Source organism: Salmo salar, chromosome 09, assembly GCF_965601325.2.
Source record: "Salmo salar chromosome 09, fSalSal1, whole genome shotgun sequence".
In the NCBI taxonomy this organism is placed as follows: Eukaryota; Metazoa; Chordata; class Actinopteri; order Salmoniformes; family Salmonidae; genus Salmo; species Salmo salar.
In genome coordinates, this window is record NC_138299.1 from 83,236,255 (window position 1) to 83,252,052 (window position 15,798).

The following is a 15,798-nucleotide window of genomic DNA, read 5'->3' on the forward strand; positions in this document are numbered from 1 at the left end:
AGTTATTAGGAAACTTCTATTAGATCAAATAAGCCTCGCATAGAAAATGAGCAATTACATGTTTTGTTATTAACCAAATTTGACACTCTCGTTGACCTCCATACAAACAAATCCTAATTTTGTGGGATTTTATTTTCTTGGGCGAAGTAAAACCTCTCGCTTCGCCTCTCCCTCTCTGGCTCAGATCATGGCTCATGCTCAGAAACGTACTTCCGCCAAACGCACGCTCCGCCCTTATTATCTCCATGCTGGCATAAATCGTCGTCCACAGACGCTGAGACGCGATAGTAGCGTTCGTAACCAAGTGGAGGTGGGAATTTTCCGTTTGTAAAGACGTAAATACCAGTTGGACGCATTCAAGTGCTTTGAACTCGTTGAAACGCTAATTGGCTAATGGCCAACAAGCTGTGTAAACCATAAACTAAAAGTACAGCTATCATGCTTGTGAACAAATTATAGTGTTCAAACACAATATTAATAGATTACTTTTTATAAATAATGTTTTGATGCATTTCACTGCCGAAAAGGCTGGTATCGGGGAAATTATTTTAGTATGTCACGTCAGAAGTCAGCATGTGGGAGCTCAGAACGATAGATGAGTTCCCACTAGTAATTAGCAGTTGGAGGGCCGTTCAAGTGCAATTTTACCAGTATTAGGTGGTGAACGCACCTCACGCTGATCTCCAGGGAGGAGGAGTCACGAGGAGGGGTTACAAAATGCCAAATCAAACGAAACGCGAAGGAACAGAGCTGTTCGAGGCTGACGGGCTAGGAGGCCGTTTGAAGGAAAGATGTCGGAAGTGGATGCTGAGTTCGAATTGAGCAGCGCGCCGAGTAAATTTGCTGAAGACGAATGTTCTGAATGGACAACAGTAGTATCGAAAAATGGAAGAGAAAAAAAAATGGAAATTGTCAAAAATTGTAGTGGAGGATACGTGTGTAAGTGGTAATGAATCGCTTCTTGTTGGATGTGTAGGTTGAGTAAGGATGCATATGTGGGAAACCCGTTACAGGTATCAAATTGTTAAGTATGTGCTTGGAAAAATGGAGGCTGTCAGAGTGACCAGGAGTGGTCTGTCTTATTTTGATGAATTGTATTTCTGAAGAGTAGAAGAAGATTGCAGTGGTCCTCAAAAGAATCCATACAAGAGAAGTTTTGTAGAATAAAACACCTGTCAAGGAGTCATTTCAGGGGTGACGATAGATATTCCGGTTGAATACCTGAAGAGAATTCCTGGTGTGGTTTGTGCCCGGCCTCTGACCTACTGGGTGAATGGAGAAAAATAAGAACGTCAGTTGGTGCTGTTTTTTTTTTTTATAAAGAGCAAATACCTACTCATGTGAAGCTTGTTTATGTAAGATACGCTGTAAGAGCTTTTGTCCCCAAACCACTGCAGAAGAATTGTAAAGGATTTGGTGATGTTTCAAGTGTGTGCAGACGAACAGAGGATACTGAAGAACGGTGTGTAGGACGACAGTGTTGCAATTGTGGTGGGGATCATGATCCTGAGTTCTTGTGTAGGGATCAGATCTGTTTTATGTTTTTTTAAAGAAAAGTTGTTTGATTTAGTTTATTCCTTTTTTGATAGTTTGGTAGGTGTTTTAGAATTTTGTTCCATTTTGAGAAATCCTGTTTACATCCCGCACAGTAGGTTGCGGAATGCACATACAATTGTGCGCTCGGCAATATACTGTAGAAGAAGAAGAAGAACGCGAACACGCTGGAATTAGGATGCACGGTAGTAAATGACAGAAAACATAAAGCCACCGAGGAGTGTTGATGTTCCTTGTTATTATGTAAGATGTTGTAATAGTGTAAAACAACACAGAAATATCACATTGAGATTTTAGATTACAACTTGTGCATTTGTAAGCGCCACAAAAGCCGCGGTCCTTGCAAAGGGGTACTTGGCCAATCTACAGGGGGTACTTGAGAAGACTCTTGGGACCATAGGCCTCAGTGGAGGCTGGTGGGAGGAGCTATAGGACGACAGGCTCACTGTAATGGCAGGAATGGAATAAATGTGCGGTTTCCATGTGTTTGATACCGTTCCATGAATTCCACTCCAGCCATTACAATGAGCCCGCCCTCCCACAAGCCAATGGTAAAATGCACATGAGGGGGTACTCCGGGCAGAGCAAAATTCAGTCGGTGGTACATTAACTAAAAAAGTTTTGAACCACTGTTTTAACACATCCGTGTGTCAAGTTAGGAACAATCATTGTGTTGGCACATTTAAAACAATTTGTTAACACAACATGAGAAGATCTCAAATGCAATCACTTCTCGTCTCCTTTCTCAAAACTCACTGGAGGACAGGGTCAGAGGGGCGGGACCTCTGGCTTTCTCATCCAATGGGTTTTGAGAGAGGGCGAGCGGAGTATACAGTTGAGATCTTCCCGGGGTGTCATCCCTAACTAGAAACGGGTGAGCCAAAAGATGGCTGTCTACAAAGGCAGGCAAATTCTAATATTTTTCCACTAATTGGGCTTTTGACCAATCACATCAGATATTTTCACATCAGATCTTTTACAGAGCTGATCTGATTTGTCAAAATATTAATTAGCGAAACAAAGATCAGAATTGGGCTGTGTAAACACAGCTGATTCTTCACATATTGCATTATATTCCACTTAACAATTCTGTAAATGGGAAAGACGTGTAGAAAAACGGTGGCCATTTATTAAATTAATATTTGTGTACATGCAAAATATCATTCTTATAACATCTCAAACAAGTTATTTATTAGATGCTAGCCAATTAGATATGCAGTCCAGATTGACCAACTCAGACAATTTTGGACCTGAGATACAGAAGAACGGACGTTTTCAGCGTTTAACACATTCATTGCAGGAACTGACACAAAATGTTGAGAAATCATTACACATAAATTGTTGTTCAACAACACATCTTTTCTGAGAATGAAGCTATGGCGCTAAAATGCCACTAGATGGCATAAAACACATTCTCAACCCAACTTGAGTATTTTACATGGTAAGAAACAGCTAAACTCCCTGGCCTTTTCATGGTAAATAGACATTTCGATGCAATTTGTTACTCTAATATGTTAATCCTCTTAAGATAATGTTTTGTGAGCATTTTGTTTTCTGAGAAACATTTCACAAGTAAAACAATAAAATGTTTTAATTGAAATGCATTTTGCAAACAGAACACGAAACAGAAAACAGTAAAAAGTATTAAAAAAAACAACATTTTATTACAAAAATATTATTGTACAGTACTAATGAGCACCGGAGGTGAGTTTGCAGCATGCAATGTTTCACAGAGGAATTGCATAAGATTAACATGGCAATTCTAAACCACTTGGAGACTAGACCTATGACATCAGAGGGTGAATGACTACATTTTCTTTGTAATCATTATCTTATATACAGTATACATCATATGGTCAGATTCTTAATCAAATATGAGACAACTAGGCCAGCATAAAGTTGTAATTCAATTTAACAATACAATCAACACTTGTCATTTTTCACTAAATGACCGATAGGTCAAACCAATCTGGAATAATGGTTGTTACCGAAAGAAAAATAGAAGAATAAAGTAAAAACAACTAAATAGCTTTTTGGTGAGTTTTAAAAACCAATAGACAGAGGTACAATACTCATCCTCATGTACCTTATACAAAAATATACCTCACAAGAAATGTAAGTAAAATACACATCTATAGCGCTGTAAAATAATTTGGCATCTTACACATACAGGGTGAATAATACTACTAATAATAATACTGCTTTTTTTAGTTGGATGCATATTATACAATATCTGAATACAAAAATAAAAAAGCCCTCATCACCAAATCCATCTATCTAATTTCCCTGATGAATTGTACTTCCCTACATGAAACAAAAATAATACCACCTAAACAGAACCGAGAACAGCACAGTTTGTGTTGCTATAATGAGAATAGAAAAGCTTTCACATTTGTAAACATTTTGTCTAGATTTTAATTTGTCACAGTTACATTTTCCAATTTATAAAATATATAGATCCTGCATTTTCCAATTTACACAAACTTAAAAGTTCCTTATATTACTTAATACTTTGGGAGTTTGGATACCGGGACATGTTTAGATGAGTAAAAAAAAAAAAAAAGGAATACAATTGTACATTCCAGAGTTTGGGTTAATTCTATGACAAATGTTCATTTGTGTAAATTGGAATACCTTAAATCAAATTTCAGTTGACCTAAATTGAACCTAAACCTGGTCATTTCTCCTATTAACTAATTAATGATTTATCCAGGGCTACATGCATCCAAAGACATCTAAATATTTTTTGTAAGTAGTTTTCATCCTTTAAAATACAATTAGAGTTTGGTTGACTAGTATAAAAAAACACATAATAAAGAAATGACTCTAGCACACATGTGAGAGGGTATTTCTCGCCCTGAGACTTCTCAATGAAGCGGTATTCCTCCAAAGCAGGCAGCTTAGTAATATGCGTATCCCAGGTAAGGGTTTTGCCACTGTATGGTGTTTTAGCACTGCTTATCATGGGAGGTGAAGTTCATATGAACTACAAGCCTTTCCTTGTTTCCATCTACCTTGCTCATAGTCCATTGTTGGGTGAGAATAGCAGCAGTGGCTAGGAGACAAGGCTGTAGATGTGGGGTGGGATGAGAGGGGGCTGGTTAGCACTGGTAGTGGAAATGCTGGTGTTGATGGACCTTACCATCCATATGGGCGTGGGAGTGTGTGTGCATGTCTGTGTAAACGTTAGAGTAAATCTTAGGGGGCCCACTAAGGACAGGGGCTCCCAGGCCCACCAGTCTATGGCTGGGGTAGTCAGGGCTATTCAGGGCATTACAGGGGGTGTTGGTGCTGGGCTCTTTGTCTGAGATGTGTTGGTCTCGGTGGGCCATGGTCATGGGGTGGGGGGGCAAGGTGTTGTGGCGTCGGCGGCTGTGGCACAGCCAGAGTACAATGGTGCCTACGATGAGGAGGGCTGCTGCAGGGATGCCGATAATCAGAGGCCAGGGCAGGCCGGAGCTCAGGTGTGGAGGAGTCAATGTGTTCTCCACCTGAGGGTCTGGACACACAACAGTGGAGAGATCAGTGACAGCTCTACAGATCTAAGCTTTCTGAAGTGTTATAAGACAAGATATAACAAGAATAACCCACTGCCATTCCATCCCAGTAAAGTCCCATTCAACAGTTAGTGAATGGCTACTCACCTGGCAGCACGGTGAGGTAAGCACTGCGGAAGCTGTAACCCATTGTGTTAGCTCCCAGGCAAATGTACATCCCAGCATCCTCATCACGGGCCTTGATGATAGCCAGCTTGTTGAGGTAGGAGCCGTCAGGCCGGGACCACACGTCCCCCGTGGGTAGAACCACAAAATGCTGCCCTCCGACCTCCAGGGTGGAGTTATAGCGGCCCTCTGTGCCTGGGTCCACCCTCTTCAGCCACTGGACCACAGGCTTCACGTCACTGTGGACCTTACACTGGAAGGAGGCGGTGCCACCATACTCCACAGTGGTGTTGACCGGGTGGGTGCCGGTCAGAACAGGCTTGCAGTGAGAGCGCTCTGTAGGGAGATGGACAGGATTCATAAGCATGTGAATCATAATGACAACACACTCAGCACAATTACCTTGGCAACGTAAGATAGGCCTGGGGTATAAATACAACTGGAGTGTGCTGTAAAACGATGGAGAAAAGGAAAAATGATTTGTGGTGTTGTTTGGTGGTGTTGGCCAGTGCAGTGACCCATCCTTACCGATGACATCCAGCTTGTAGGTGGCGTTGATGTGCCCGGCTGGGTTGGAGACATGGCAGGTGTACTTGGCACTGTCCTGGGGCTGCAGGTTCTTTAGGGTGAGGGTCCACTGGGGGCGCTTGCCCTGGCGCGGGGGTGGCAGCGGGGTCTGGTCCTTCCACCAGGTAATGACAGGGGGAGGGGTGCCGCTGGCCTGGCACTTGAACCTCACTGAGCTGCCCACCGGCTTGTACAGCACCCGCCTGCGCATCTTAGTGGGCTGACTAAATCGAGGCTTCACTGCAGAGATGATACATCATGAAGGTGAACACAGACTTCAATAACATTCCGTAGGGCTATAATGTAGTGAAGGGAAGCAGTCAGCTACTCACCCCAGGGCTTTCCTGTAGGGTCAAGCTGGGTGAGCTCAGCATTGGGTTCCACTACGGCAGGTAGAGCGTCTGTCTGGCTCGCTGCTGTGTCATCTGAAAAACACAGTCAGTCATTGACTGAGGGTTAGCCTCTGTGACTTACACCCATGTATGGAGTATGAAGATCATTTCATAGCAAAAGAAAGGGCTTATAACATTCATAGCACTATTAATTCCCATTCTGAATAAATCTGATCGTAGGACTGTGGAAGACAAAACACATTACTCTAGTATCTAAAAAACATCAAAGTTGTGTGTTTATGTAGTCTTAAAAAAATGTAATATTGCAGAAAAATAATCTACTTGTCACTCTACAGAGGAAACGAAGCCAATATAAAACCAATGGGTCAAAGATGAAAGTTCTCCTACCCCCTGCCATTACCACAAAGTATCCTTCAGATATTGCCACATAAATCTAGTGGTCAGTTATTGTTTCAGTGAGGTGAGCTATTTCATCTAGGACCCAAGTACTAATGTCTGCAAATGTCGTCGCATAAATCACATGGGGTCTAAGGATGAGTGCAAACTGTTGGAGGATCTCTGATTTATTTGCCTTGCTTTGAGCTCCAACAGGATCAAATCAAATTTTAGTGGTCGTCTACACAGATTTGTAGATGTTATCGCAGGTGCAGCGAAATGCTTGTGTTTCTAGCTGCAATAGTGCAGTAATATCTAACAAAAAATACACACAATTCAGAAAAATCTAAATTAAATATCAGAGCGAGCAATGTCAGAGACTGGAATATGCATGTATGTGTGTGTGTGTGTGTGTAAAGACTATATACGAATAGAAAAGGTGTGTACAGCAGTAGTTATATAGGATGGTGTGTATAGACAGTATATGAATCCAGAAAAGGTGTGTACAGCAGTAAGTCCTATATAGGATGGTGTGTATAGACAGTATATGAATAGAAAAGGTGTGTACAGCAGTAGTTATATAGGATGGTGTGTATAGACAGTATATGAATAGAAAAGGTGTGTACAGCAGTAGTTATAGGATGGTGTGTATAGACAGTATATGAATAGAAAAGGTGTGTACAGCAGTAGTTATATAGGATGGTGTGTATAGACATTATGGACAGTATATATATATAGAAAAGGTGTGTACAGCAGTAGTTATAGGATGGTGTGTATAGACATTATGGACAGTATATATATAGAAAAGGTGTGTACAGCAGTAGTTATAGGATGGTGTGTATAGACAGTATATGAATAGAAAAGGTGTGTACAGCAGTAGTTATATAGGATGGTGTGTATAGACAGTATATGAATAGAAAAGGTGTGTACAGCAGTAGTTATATAGGATGGTGTGTATAGACATTATGGACAGTATATATATAGAAAAGGTGTGTACAGCAGTAGTTATAGGATGGTGTGTATAGACATTATGGACAGTATATGTATAGAAAAGGTGTGTACAGCAGTAAGTTATATAGGATGGTGTGTATAGACATTATGGACAGTATATGTATAGAAAAGGTGTGTACAGCAGTAAGTTATATAGGATGGTGTGTATAGACAGTATATGAATAGAAAAGGTGTGTACAGCAGTAGTTATAGGATGGTGTGTATAGACATTATGGACAGTATATGTATAGAAAAGGTGTGTACAGCAGTAAGTTATATAGGATGGTGTGTATAGACAGCATATGAATAGAAAAGGTGTGTACAGCAGTAAGTTATATAGGATGGTGTGTATAGACAGCATATGAATAGAAAAGGTGTGTACAGCAGTAAGTTATATAGGATGAGCCATGTCTAGAATACAGTATATACATATGAAGTGGATAAAACAGTATGTAATAATTAAAGTGACCAGTGTTCAGGACCGCTCTGTGTGAAACAGGATGAATAATTCTGCTTGGAGATCAGTGGAGTGTGAGGTGTCTAAATGACCGTGTGTTTGGCTTTCAGTGCGTATGAAGTTCTACAGCTCTATAGGAATGATAAGCAGGCAAAACTCTGGTATTATTCTAACTGGCTATGTGAGGCAGGGGTGAGCAAACAGTGCCATATTGTTGCTTCTCTCAAGTTTCCGCAATGTTTAAAACAAGACAGCGTGTTGACGTAACCCTGAGCAGGAAACCAATTAACTGCCTTTAACCTAAACTGCGCAGGCAGGCAGTCAAACGGACAAGGCTGAGAGAGAGCGCTGCTTTGTTTAGGCCGACCCTCTGGCACGACCCACAGGAATACACAGTGAACCTATTCTAACCCAGAGTCCACTGCGGACTGGGATAACACACACACATACAGTGCATTCAGAAAGTATTCAGAACCTTTGACTTTTTCCACATTTTGTTACGTTACAGCCTTATTCTAAAATGTATTAAATAATTTTTTCCCTCATCAATCTACACACAATACCCCATAATGACAAAGCAAAAGCAGGTTTAGATTTTTTTGCAAATGTATTAATAAAAAAACTAACTTAAATGTTAAAATTACCTAAGTATTAAGACTCTTTAACTGGTACTTTGTTGAAGCACCTTTGGCAGCAATTACAGCCCAGAGTCTTCTTGGGTATGATTCTACAAGCTTGGCAGACCTGTGTATTTAGGGAGTTTCTCCCATTCTTCTCTGCAGATCCTCTCAAGCTCTGTCAGGTTGGATGGGGAGCATCGCTGCACAGCTATTTTCAGGTCTCTCCAGAGATTTTCGGGTTCAAGTCTGGCCTCTGGCTGGGCCACTCAAGGACATTCAGAGACTTGTCCCGAAGCCACTCCTGTGTTGTCTTGGTTGTGTGCTTAGTGTCATTGTCCTTTTGAAGGTGAACCTTCGCCCCAGTCTGAGAGCTCTGGAGCAGGTTTTCATCAAGGATCTCTCTGTACTTTGCTCATTCATCTTTCCCTCGATCCTGACTAGTCTCCCAGTCCCTGACGCTGAAAAACATTCCCACTGCATGATACTGCCACCACCATGCTTCACCGTAGGGATGATATTGGCCAGGTGATGAGCAGTGCCTGGTTTCCTCCAGATGTGACACTTGGCATTCAGGCCATAGAGTTCAATCAGACCAGATAATATTATTTCTCATAGTCTGAGAGTCTTTAGGTGCCTTTTGGCAAACTCCAAGCGGGCTGTCGTGTGCATTCTACTGAAGAGTGGCTTACATCTGGCCACTCTACCATTAAGACCTGATTGGTGGAGTGCTGCAGAGATGGTTGTCCTTCTGGAAGGTTCTCCCATCTCCACAGAGGTACTCTGAAGCTCAGTCAGAGTGACCATCAGGTTCTTGGTCACCTTCCTGACCAAGGCTCTTCTCCCCCGATTGCTCAGTTTGGCCGGGCAGCCAGCTCTAGGAAGAGTCTTGGTGGTTCCAAACTTCTTCCATTTAAAAATTATGGAGGCCACTGTTTTCTTGGAGACCTTCAATACTGTAGAAATGTTTTGGTACCCTTCCCCAGATCTGTGCCTCGACACGATCCTGTCTCTGAGCTCTACGGTCAATTCCTTTGACCTCATGGCTTGGGTTTTGCTGTGACATGCACTGTCAACTGTGGGACCTTATATAGACAGGTGTGTGCCTTTCCAAATCATGTCCAATAAGTTGATTTTACTACAGGTGGACTCCAATCAAGTTGTAGAAACATCTCAAGGATGATCAATGGAAACAGGATGCACCTGAGCTCAACTTCGAGTCTCATAGCAAAGGGTCTGAATACTTATGTAAATAAGGTATTTCTGTTTTTCAAACATTTCTAAAAATCAGTTTTCGCTTTGTATTGTGTGTAGATTATTTTCCTCAATTATTCAATACATTTTAGAATAAGGCTGTAAAGTAACAAAATGTGGAAAAAGTCAAGGGGTCTGACCACTTTCCGAATGCACTGTATATACTGTAAACATACACACACATATGCGCACACACACACACACACACACACACACACTAACCAACCGTGTTTTGATTAACCTCGTGTCAACAACTGTGTGTGGTATGCAGGCAATAATGATTCACACGTTGTTAAAACATTCACAGATGAATTGTAACAACTCCTTATTGTGACAACAGAGTCTGTGTAAAATAACAGACTGGATCTAATTACATTTTAAATAGGAACATTGAGTTTTTATCTGTAAATGACCAATGGTGAAACTGACTCCTGAACACCTCATCAAATGGCTACCCAGACTATTTGCATTGCCCCCCCCCCCCTCTTTTACAGCGCGGCTACTTTCTGTTGTTATCATCTATGCATAGTCACTTTAATAACTATCTACATGTACATATTACCTCAACTAACCGGTGCCCCCGCACATTGACTCTGTACCGGTACACCCCTGTATAGTCTCGCTATTTTTATTTTACTGCTGCTCTTTAATTACTTGTTACTTTTATTTCTTATTCTTATCCGTATAAAAAAAAAATTAAACTGCATTGTTGGTTAGGGGCTTATAAGTAAGCATTTCACTGTAAGGTCTACACCTTTTGTATTCGGCGCATGTGACTAATAAAATTTGATTTGAGATTTGAGAGTTTCCTAGCAGCACTGAACACCACAGAGTAGAGACTAAGCTGATTGTCCACTCTGTCTGCTCTACATAGCATCAACATCCCTGTTGTCTGATGGAACCTCAGGTCACCAGGTGTGGAGGGTCAGGTTAGGTGCGTCGTGGGTGTGCCTGTGTGTGTGCTGTCCTTTGTCCTAATTTCATCCCAGTGTTCTGGTCCAGAGGGCCTTACTACAGCGTGAAGGCCACACCCTGCTTCTCAACACAGTGTAGTGAGGCACAGGAGAGTCCGGAGAGCCCAAAGCCAGCGCCAAGTGTTTTTTCTAGCCCAGCCCCCATTGTTACTATTGGCCCAGGGCTCTGGGAGAGTAAGCCTGGGTATAGTAACGGTTCCATTGGCACGGGAGAGGGGGCTATTCAGCAGCACTGAGGTGGAATTAGGGGGGCATCATCTTGTCTAAAGAGGTTTCAGCCAGGGCTCATTCCTTCACTCTGCGCTAATGTTTGGGGATGTTATCCCTAAACAGGTACGGAGGGAGAGAACAGGTTTTCCCTGATGCAGAGCTATTAGATCATTGCACCTTTTCCTAAGGATTGGATTTATTTTCTTCTAATACTATGTTTATAAATTCAATACATTTGATGTCATCTGTGATCAGTTTAAATGACTAGTTGGAGTTTAAGTGAGTGGTGGAAAAATATTGTTCAGTTGAAGAAAGTACGTCAGGCAGGCAGCCGTCAGTAGCATGGCCTGACGCGATGACGGAGGTAAAGCACGGCTGAGCAGACAGCTACAGCTCTGGCTCCTGTGTGTAGTGGAGAGGAAAGTGGTGCTGGACTGCAGTAGTGCTAGGCTGGGGGACAGGGGGCCCCTTTTCCGCTGCTCCAGTCCCACAGAGCACACACACAGACGGGCAGAGAGGGGCAGGGGGAAGGTAGAGGGCGGAGGTAAGGGTGGAGACGGTAGGTCTGGGGGAACTCTAACCCTGCAGCTTTCCTTACAAACACTCTTCATGTGGAGGCCGTGTTTATAAGGTCCCATATTATTTTTTCCTACTGAGAGAACTTTTTGGGCCTCCCCCTCAAAAAGCCTCATTCTCCATTCATACCGGGTACCTGTGTTCAAACACGTGCCACTGTGTCTTTAATAAAATAAAAAAAATAAAAAATAAAAATCTCTGACTGATGAAAATAATGTAAAGATGAGTTGTTTTTTATGTTAGAAAACATAGAATAGAGTATTATGTGGTAATTCCATTCCGTGATGGTGGTCCACTGTTACCAAAACAATACTGTTCATGAAGAGATAATGAAGCAGAGCTATTTTACCTTCCTCTCACAGATCATAAGATTTGAGCAGTGATATGGACCTGAATGACATGTGAGTTATACTTGAGCAAAGAAATTCCGACTATAAGATAATTATAGAACTTGACATGTCAAGAAAGTCAGGAGTTTGTAAGTTCAGAAGATTTGAGGTTCATTTTTAAAATAGACTAAAGCTTTTTGTTCAATGTGTGACTATCAAGTTAATCAATTATCAAGACCCCATTACAAATCTCATGGAGCCATGTTTCTCACAACGTGAAATTGACATATTTCTTTGCATGTATGCTTGCCTGCCGATAGCTAATTACAGCAGTGACTGAGTGTCTGTTGTACCTCACGTTAATTGAAGCCAGAGAGAGGCAGGACGGCAGTCAGGCAAATTAGAGAGTGTTGTCGTCAGCGTCCCTCCACACAGCATGAGAGACAGAGGGGAGGCTAGCGCTGGAGGAAATGCTAATTAGAAGTCTCCTGGTATCTTTTATAGAGCCATAAGCGGTTTGCAGCAACAGGCGCATGGTGAGTCCAGAGGAAATTACCCCCAGCATTTTCTTTTCTTCTCTGTTGTGCTTGGCTGTGAGGGGCGAGGCAGGGTGTGGCAGGGGGAGGAAGGGTGGGTCGGCAGGCCCCGGTGCATCCTGCCTGCTGAGGGCCCAGCCCAATCCTCTAGTCAGTCAGCCACCTGCTGGCCACTCCAAGGAGCCTCTGGATGAAAGCTGCTTTAATGTGGTGAACTGGTCAAGGTGGCTAATTGCATCCTTTTAGTTGGATCAAACCCCTGTTTCTACCAGCAGCCTAGCAGAAGCTGGCAGGGTTCTGTTGGGTCATGGAGGGCCTAGCTAGCCACACAGGGCCTGGGGGGAGTGGGGGGGTATTTAGGATAGCATTGTTCTGAGCTGTTCTCCCTAACATTACGTGAGAATAGACGAGCGTAATGGTGTCTTTGGTACCGAGAGCATATTAATTATAGCACAATGAAAATTCCATCACCCCCTTGTATTGTTATTATAATGTAGTCATGTTTAGAAGATGACTTAATGCTAACCCTGACGCTAACCTTGACCATGAACCTTTCTGGCTCCCAGCCAAACCCTCTCCTCAACTAACTATAACCTTTAACATATTTCCATATTTAACTTCACCCACACCCTGGCACTATCTTTAAACCCAACCTCTCCTTGCCCTAGGTATCAAAGTCTAGACATAACTGAGTCCCTCACTGCTTGTCCTACTACGGACAACTCTTTCTCTGTGTCTCTCCTTGTTCAGCTTCATTTCATCTGAGACCAGAATGGATTCAATTCCATCAAACATCCTTTCATCTTTCTGTCTTTCATCCACTACTCACTAGCATGGATTCATGTGTCCATATGTGCTTGTGCTTTGAACTTGCTGCAACATATTTGACTACAATGAATGAGGACAAAAACAAACATGTCCTAGGACGCCCGGGTGGGTCGGGTCGCAGAGTTCTGTGGTTCTGTGTCACAAAAGTAGTAATCACAATTAGAAATTAGATCATTGTCACGTCGGTGGAAACGTGATCAAAAGGGACGACTCTCTCCCTCACACGCATATTTCACTGTTCGGAAGTGTTGTGTCATCTCCAGTGTCAACTGTAGCACTGTAAACACTACTCACGCTACTCACTGTCAACAGCTTTTCGTCTCTCAACATGTTATAGACTCACAAACCTTACCTCACCGATAGTTCACGGGCCATTAGAGAGACAAGAAACTGTGAGCTGTCTGGAAAATAAGTGTCAATCATTGTCACTCAAGGCAACAGATAGGAGTTTGTGGTGGTAACTGTTGAAGCACTCTATTTCCAGGAGTATTATGAGTTTGGTGGCGGGAGGAGGAAACTGGGAGAGGAGTGTTCAGTTTTCACTACACGAGTCATGTATTAACACTGGTGGCAACTAACCCCCCTCTTTCCTTAACATGGCACAATCCAAAGTGTGCCTGCACTTCTGACTAACTCCCCTGTGGCCGCAGCAGTGGTCTAGAGCTGGGCCTGCCACTGTAATTTCAATACAATTATCCATTTAGGTGTGGGAGGCGTGGGCTAAACTGCAACACATGTACCTCACAGCGGCAAACAAAGAACAAAAGGTCTGGGGGTGGAGCTGCTCCAGCAGGCCCTCTAGAAAACCTTCAGCCCTAACTCACCGACCAACCATCAGACCGCGCCCGCCTCTCATCTGACCACGGTCTCACAGTCTCCACCGTAACTGCAGACAGACAGTGGGGTGGGTGTCCGGGGACGCCGCTGTGAGCGCTGCTATAGGTGTGTTGCTGGAGAGACAAGGAACCTAAGCAGAGACAACTCTCTAAGGAAAGAATGTCTATCTCTCTCCTACCCTGTGTGGTTGTTCAGAGTCAACATTGACACAGGGCATATATAGAACACCAAGGTCATGCAAGCCAAGTAGACTCACCTGCCTAGTATCGATCTATGCATGACTGATCTTCTATTTTTGTTCCAGTATCAGTTCTGGGTCTGGTAGACTTCCTTTGCCTCTTGTATTGTCATGGTATGTGGCCCAGAAAAGGGGCAATAACTATCACTGACTCCATCCCTTATGTACAACTGTTGAGGGAGAGCTACAGTCCTTTTCTTCTGAATTCCCAAGCGAAGCACTAGTACTGTGTATTAACAATTTTACACAGCTGGGGAATGGTAGGGCTAGAGCTAGAGCCAGGGCTATATACAGCCGGGCCCTTGGGCAGCAGCAATGGTGGTGTAGATGTGAGCCATTGGAGCCCAGTGTGTGGGACACTGGGGATTAGGGGTGGGCTCACCAGAGGTCAAGGGTGAAGGTGTTACCTCTCCTGAACTCTGACAGCTTCCAAATGTTTCATCCCCTGACAAAATAACTTGTACTGCCGTGGTGGTAAAAAGAGGGAGACATTTAAAAGCCTTGTTTTGGCAGCAGCGCATAAAGCAGCAGTACTCACCCAGAAGTACTCACCCAGCAGTGTGAGATTACAACCTGTGTTTATGATGTCGCGTTTCAGAATAGTATTGACGTATACACTGATTCTGTGTGTCATGTCCTGACCAGTAGAAGGGGTTATTTGTTATTGTAGTTTGGTCAGGACGTGGCAGGGGGTATTTGTTTTATGTGGTTCGGGCTGGTTGTGTGATTAGTTGGGTGTTTGATTTATTTTTCCGGGTTTTGGGTACTGTTCTATGTTTAGTCTAGTCATTTGTATTTCTATGTTTAGTTTTTTGGGGGTTGGACTCTCAATTGGAGGCAGGTGTTTTTTAGTTGCCTCTGATTGAGGGTCCTATAAATAGGTATGCGTTTGTTTTAGTATTTTGTGGGAGATTGTGCTTGGTATAGCTTTGTTGCCTTCACGGCCTGTTATTCATCGTTGTGTTTTTTTTGTGTACGTGTTTGTTTTGGTTTACTTTCTTTGTCCATTTAATAAAAGATGATGAGTGCACATATTCCTGCTGCGTTTTGGTCCACTCTACCCTACGACAACTGTGACACTGTGACTGGGTTCATCAGGAAGTGCATAGAGGATATTGTTCCCACTGTGACAATTAGAACTTATCCAAACCAAAAACGTGGATAGACGGCAACATTCACGCAAATCTGAAAGTGCGAACCACCGTATTTAACCATGGCAAAGTGACTGGGAACACGGACATGTACAAACAGACCAGCTATGACCTCCAAAAGGCAATCGAAGAGGCAAAATTACAGTACAGGGAAAAAGTTAAGTCGCAATTCAATGGTTAAGACACAAGGCGTGTGTGGCAGGAACTCCAGACAATCACAAATTATAAAGGGAAAGCCAACCACATCACGGACACCGGCGCCTTGCAGACCCCGACACCTTGCTCCAGGA

The 15,798-nt window shown here is 42.9% G+C and overlaps 1 protein-coding gene across 2 annotated transcripts in view; it reads right to left on the minus strand.

Moving 5' to 3' along the window:
* Positions 1-3,198: 3,198 nt before the first annotated feature.
* LOC106611978 (fibroblast growth factor receptor-like 1) overlaps positions 3,199-15,798 on the minus strand; it is a 46,614-nt gene continuing 34,014 nt past the window's right edge. For both annotated transcript variants that reach the window (XM_082955996.1, XM_082955995.1), the window contains exons 5-8: positions 6,116-6,208; positions 5,745-6,023; positions 5,199-5,552; positions 3,199-5,053 (exon numbers count right to left, since the gene is read on the minus strand). In XM_082955996.1, coding sequence (XP_082812122.1) covers positions 4,656-5,053; positions 5,199-5,552; positions 5,745-6,023; positions 6,116-6,208 — 1,124 coding nt within the window. In that variant the 3' untranslated portion in view covers positions 3,199-4,655. The remainder of the gene's footprint in view (positions 5,054-5,198; positions 5,553-5,744; positions 6,024-6,115; positions 6,209-15,798) is intronic.